The sequence below is a fragment of the Sinocyclocheilus rhinocerous genome, unplaced genomic scaffold (genome assembly GCF_001515625.1).
Source record: "Sinocyclocheilus rhinocerous isolate Xijiao unplaced genomic scaffold, SAMN03320098_v1.1 scaffold1874, whole genome shotgun sequence".
Taxonomy (NCBI): Eukaryota; Metazoa; Chordata; class Actinopteri; order Cypriniformes; family Cyprinidae; genus Sinocyclocheilus; species Sinocyclocheilus rhinocerous.
This window is the reverse complement of record NW_015626862.1, coordinates 1,428,517-1,434,920: the sequence shown is the minus strand read 5'-3', so window position 1 is coordinate 1,434,920 and position 6,404 is coordinate 1,428,517. Positions and strand designations below refer to the sequence as shown.

The 6,404-nt window shown below is 33.3% G+C and overlaps 1 protein-coding gene across 1 annotated transcript in view; it reads right to left on the bottom strand.

Annotated features, from left to right (window-relative positions):
* The window catches only part of LOC107716842 (neurofilament heavy polypeptide-like), a 47,705-nt gene that overhangs the window by 26,666 nt on the left and 14,635 nt on the right, over positions 1 to 6,404 (bottom strand). The window contains exons 5-6 of the mRNA XM_016523441.1: positions 2,025 to 2,051; positions 738 to 764 (exon numbers count right to left, since the gene is read on the bottom strand). Of these exons, the coding sequence (XP_016378927.1) occupies positions 738 to 764; positions 2,025 to 2,051 (54 nt within the window). The remainder of the gene's footprint in view (positions 1 to 737; positions 765 to 2,024; positions 2,052 to 6,404) is intronic.

The window sequence follows — 6,404 nt, the reverse complement described above, 5'->3', positions numbered from 1 at the left end:
AAATAATTTCAGATATCAGTATTCAATGTTTTATGTTAAAAACAAAACATTATTTATGCATCTGTAACTGCAGTTTAAATGCATCCATGTCCCCTCTGTGATACATAAACTGTGTAAATACATCTAAATGCTATTTCAGATGCAGATTCCAGAAATATTTTCTTATGTTGGAATGAAAGACACTAAGTACCGGATGAAGTGCTTCTTATTCTTACCCAAAAATACAAAATGGAAGAAAGAGTTCAAACTGAACACAAACTTGCTACTCAAGCTGTGTATGAACATTTTTATAGGCTATATATTTATTTGCTTCTTTTCCATTTTGCATTTACTTGTACTTTTACTTTCAATACTTAAGTACTTAAGTTTAAGATTAAAAAAATACTTTTCGTACTTAAGTACAATAAATATCACATACTTTAAGACTTTTACTCAAATAATATTCTCATGAAGATGTTAATGGACAAATACATGCAGCTTTATGGAACGCTGATTAGCATGGGGAGCACAATTAGGGTGTGTGAAAACAAAGGAAAATTATTATGAATGGCACTGAACGTAACAACGCAATCAATGACTGCATAGTGCCCATTCTCCACAAAATACTCTAATGCTTGCCCTCCTAATGCAACTGTAAATGTGTTAATTACAGACTCAAGCAAACTGTTATGTTATGCTGATGGTTTATGTGTTCTCTAATGAATGCAATCTCATCAAGTGCTCATCAAGACACAAACCTTTTTTCCTCGGTGGCAAGAATTCTCCTAGGAGAGAGACACAGAACATAAGAAAAACTGATTAAGTTAGTTGGTTAATGTGAGGTTTAATGCACGGTACAAAAATGCAGTTGTTTATGCGGCACAGTGTTTCTACGTCAGAGATGTTCAATCCAGGGCCTGCGAGCCAAAGTTGGCCTGTGGCGAACTGTGATTTGGCCTGCCATGCCATATCACAAGAGGAGGGGAAAATAATAGGACATTTTTTGTTTATTCATTTATTTGTATTTTTTATAATTTTTTTTTTTACATTTTTGCACTGAAATGTGAAAAAAACAATTTTTTAAATAGTTTTAAAACTAAAAAATGTAAATTTTTTGCTGAATTCATTACAAATTTAGCGGGCTGAAAACAGAAAACTGCTTTATATTTACAGACATTCTGTAAAATATACAGCATGTTACTGTTTTATAAAAATACAGTATAATACTGTTAGAAAATACCTGTAAATTTACAGTAAAGTTTTACAGTGTATGGTAAAGAGTGGTGTCAGCATTCTGCAAATATCTTTTGTATTTGACAGAAGGAAAAAAAACCTACAAGGGTTCGGAACAACATGAGGGCGAGTTAATGATGATGAACAATCTCTTTAAGATCTTAAAAGTTAATGTACACTGCTTTGTGAGAACACAATTTTATAGCCTGGTACATGTTGTGAGGCTTTAATTTGAATGTGATACTCCAAATCCAGCAAAAATTATACAAAAAAATTATACAAAAAATAAAAAAAACTTTTTTTAACAGCCTGACAAAATAGTCACCCTCCCAGGCAACTAATGATTGCTCTTCAAATATTGCCCCTAATACTTTCTCAATTAGAGATTTGCCCATTTATTTAGTTCAGCAGTAATGTATCAATTTTTAAATCATCTGTCTGAATATAAGCTTATTTATGCCAAACACCACTTGACACCCTATTAGTGCTATCGTGCTCCACTTTAAATTGAGAATTAATGCTTTAGAAAACCATGAAGAAGGATGTACTCACAAGGTCACTCGAGAGGGGAAAAGCTATAGTGGCCACGTTTAAAAAAATATATGTATAAAAGATGTTCAGAAGGCTATGGACACTATCCTACCCTTACAGATATGACTAGATTATTCATCTCAAGTTAGTGTACCTTGGATTAAATTTTTTTATGTGTAAAACCTTTTTAATGTTGGAAAAATTACAAAGTGCACTTTTAAAATGATGCATTTCTTGTGTAGGCTACATGATTAAAGTGAAGCACAGAGTTTGATACTAACCTTTTTTCCTCACAAAATGACGCTCACCTAAATTGGTAGAAGAGGAAGGAATACAGAAGACAGTGTTAGAGAAGAACCTACAAAATAGATCTTTTGAAACATTGATGAGGGTTGAATAAATTATAAATGTGGATCAGAGAGGGGAAAATGCTTGTCTGCGATCCACATCACTTTATTCCTATAGCCTCGAAAGTCTTCTATAAAATAGAAAAGGGCATGCCAACACCAGTACACACACACACACACACACACACACACAGTTTTTTTTGCAATCTTTGTCTTTCACACTTGCACATTTAATTTGCATGCAGATAACAGGTTTAAATCTAAATTATTGTGAAGCTACCTTTATGCCTGGTAATGCATTTACATGTGTACAATTAAAATTATTAATTAATCAGCTTGTTTGTCTGGCCAGTGATTTGATCTGGCGAGCCTGTTTTACTCCAGTCTGGTCCAAAAATACATCTGTCAGTGCTCATATGAAGAGCAAACCATGGTGATTTTATAAGGGGTTGAGTAATATTTTTCATGATTTATATTATATTTCTAATTTACAGAAATGATTATGAAATTGCGTTACGTTTTGGCTATCTGTGCTATGTTCATAAATTCCCATTACTGTACTAAATATTATCTAATCTTGTAAATCAGGTTGTGCACCATTCACAACTGACACTGAAATGCCACCTACAGTATATGGAAATGTGTATTGAACTGATAATGTGAACACTTCATTTTCCAGAATGCATCATTTAAATTGCAATTTAGTGAATTCCTCTTCATGTCATTCTGATTCAAATTATTATGTGGAGTGAACAATTCAATTCAAATTCCAACTTTTGAATTGGAAGGGAGCCAATTATTTTTAATTCAGAATTTTGCACAAACCTGCTCCTGACCCTGAAGTTCTTTCTTTGACCTCATTGTATGTATATAAAACAATACACATATTCACAAAAACAGTGTAACAGCCGTTTGAGGACTGTATTTTATTCCTGGCAGTACACTGAGCCATTTTTCACTTTACCGGTTTTCTTTTTTAAACTCTGTCTGTAGCATTTGTCAAAAACAATACATCAGGGTAATTCAATATTATTAAATGACAAAGATTTGTTTGTAACTCTATAGGGTGTATCTCACAATGAAATACGTAAGTAGCCAGTTCATCAAGTAGGAGTTTAATAGCTGTAATTTTCCATTTCAGGCAGTTCACCGTGTCATGTTCAGTGATTGTTTAATTAATTATATGGTTGATCAAGCTATTATTATACATACACACGTATATAAATGTAAATATAAATATGTGAATTAAGAGTTGACTTTAATTCAGCTCATGAGTTGGAACTTGAATTAAACTGACCACACCCCACACGATGTTGAATCAGAACAATTTATTGATAAATCATTGTCTGAAAAATATTTTACCTCACAATATTTAAGTAATCTTGTCCTATTTCTGTCAGCTGTTTGGAATCAAAACTAGCGAGTCACACGAATCATTCGAATCACACGTTTGAAACGATTCTCATCAATGAATCGTTTAGAAGATTTAACAAACGATCTGAATCGGTTCGTGATTCAAAGTGAATCATTTAGTTCACTCACGTACAAGCGAGCAGCTTCTCCTGCCTCAAACAGGGAATACTAAAGTGCACAGGGAGCCAAAATGATGTATTATTAAGTGTATATCTACCTACAATCCACTGAAACAAAACATCCTATCGTTTGCAGCGATTTAAAAGGCTTTATTAAATTCAACACCTGCACGTGGAGCTTGTGAACGACTCGTACTGCAGGTAAATACATTTTTTAAGTTTCAAAACAGCAGCCTACCAACACACTGCTATCTGACATGGCTGTCTGGGTATTAAAGAAGCAATAGGCTTGTTCGAGATGCATCGGCGCTGCGCAGAACGATCGGTGTATGACATCAAACCGCGAGAGCCATAATAGAGCGGTACTTTGATGTCATACACCGATCATTCTGCGCAGCGCCGATGCATCTCGAACAAGCCTATTGAAACGCCACTGGTAATGCATTCTGGGAAATTATGCATTTGTTATATATAAATAAATAACATACATATATTTGTATAATATGTCTGTGTGTACATAGTGATGTTATAAGTTTGTATAGGCTACTTTGCATTCTTCCACCTTTTTTGTTTTTTGTTTTGCTGAGATGATATATCCCACTTATAAGATGCTGTTGTTATGTGAGATAACCATCAATTGGAAAAGCATTCATTGATAACTGGAGCTACTGAAGCAATGTGGCAGTCAATCCACATGCATTTATTTTAAATGAGTTCCTCAAGGTGACTTTTGTGAGGAATCTTAGTCAGGCGTGTTATTGGTTCAGCAATCTTGGCAATGTCACTATTGTGTCTCTTTGCTTTGAGCTCTCTTTATGAATGTTTCTGAAAATGTCACTGTGCATATGTGTACTTCATTTGTTCTCTGACAGCTCCATAAACATTTATTTCTGCTGTATTTCGACTAGAAGATTCCAAACGCTTGTGCTCTAATGTTACTAAATGTAGTAATGTAAATCATGTAGCTCTTAAAACGTTTGTATAATCATGAATCTTGAGGCGATGTGGGGGTTTATTAATTGATTACAGTTCTGTGGTCACTGGTAATTAACCAGAAAGTAAATGTCATTAAAATGTAAATTCATTACTTCATAGGTGTTATTTAATCTTCATAGGCTTTATTTATCTTTGGAGATTTTGACTGAAGATTAAGGCTTATATTTGCCTATAATAAAAGTGTCAGTTTTAATGGCAGCTTTGTTTGCTATTCTACAAGTCTACTGTACCACCCTCACTGTATGGGTACTTTGGATAGTCTTATAACAGATGTGAAAAATGTTCAAGGTCATGTAAGTCGATTGAAAATTAACTCCACCAACCTAAACTTGATACAAAATCAGGATAAAAAGTAGAGGAGATAGAGCACCTAATGAACATTGCTTATGACCTTTCTAAGTGCATCTGTGGTTGAAGACAGGGCCATATGAGCTGCCCTCAATGAGACCACAATGACCCATTAGCTTCCAAAATTAAAGAGGGGAGATTAAGATGTCTCACGTTGTTTTGCTTCTTAAGTAGGCCTTTTTTCTGAGATTCATTGTTCTCCCCTTGTGACAATTTTTAATTTTTATTTTAAGGTCTATTGAAGGACAAATTTTTTATTTACCAGAAATAATGCATCATCTCTTCTCTTGCACTACTGTACACTGAAAAAATAATTTTCTTAATCAGTATTATTGTCTTGTTTTCAGGTAAAAAAACCCTAAAAAAAAAAAAAACCTGGTCTTTAAAAATGCCTGACATTAATCTAGTGATAAAATTGTACATCCTTATGGAAATTTGATAATATTTTGTAATTATTAAATTATTAATTAAATTATATATATATATATATATAATCATTAATATAATGATTAATTATTCAAATTAATTTTCCAATTGTGTGTCGTAAATTAACATCTCGGGAAAATGTTATGGGGGTTCAAACCAAAATATGACTTCCTGTTATGAAACAGGATATTGATTACATGCATGCCCACTGTAGCATCAGGACTGTGCTCTAATGTTACTAAATGTAGTAATGTAAATCATGTAGCTCTTAAAACGTTTGTATAATCATGAATCTTGAGGCGATGTGGGGGTTTATTAATTGATTACAGTTCTGTGGTCACTGGTAATTAACCAGAAAGTAAATGTCATTAAAATGTAAATTCATTACTTCATAGGTGTTATTTAATCTTCATAGGCTTTATTTATCTTTGGAGATTTTGACTGAAGATTAAGGCTTATATTTGCCTATAATAAAAGTGTCAGTTTTAATGGCAGCTTTGTTTGCTATTCTACAAGTCTACTGTACCACCCTCACTGTATGGGTACTTTGGATAGTCTTATAACAGATGTGAAAAATGTTCAAGGTCATGTAAGTCGATTGAAAATTAACTCCACCAACCTAAACTTGATACAAAATCAGGATAAAAAGTAGAGGAGATAGAGCACCTAATGAACATTACTTATGACCTTTCTAAGTGCATCTGTGGTTGAAGACAGGGCCATATGAGCTGCCCTCAATGAGACCACAATGACCCATTAGCTTCCAAAATTAAAGAGGGGAGATTAAGATGTCTCACGTTGTTTTGCTTCTTAAGTAGGCCTTTTTTCTGAGATTCATTGTTCTCCCCTTGTGACAATTTTTTATTTTTATTTTAAGGTCTATTGAAGGACAAATTTTTTATTTACCAGAAATAATGCATCATCTCTTCTCTTGCACTACTGTACACTGAAAAAATAATTTTCTTAATCAGTATTATTGTCTTGTTTTCAGGTAAAAAAACCCTAAAAAAAC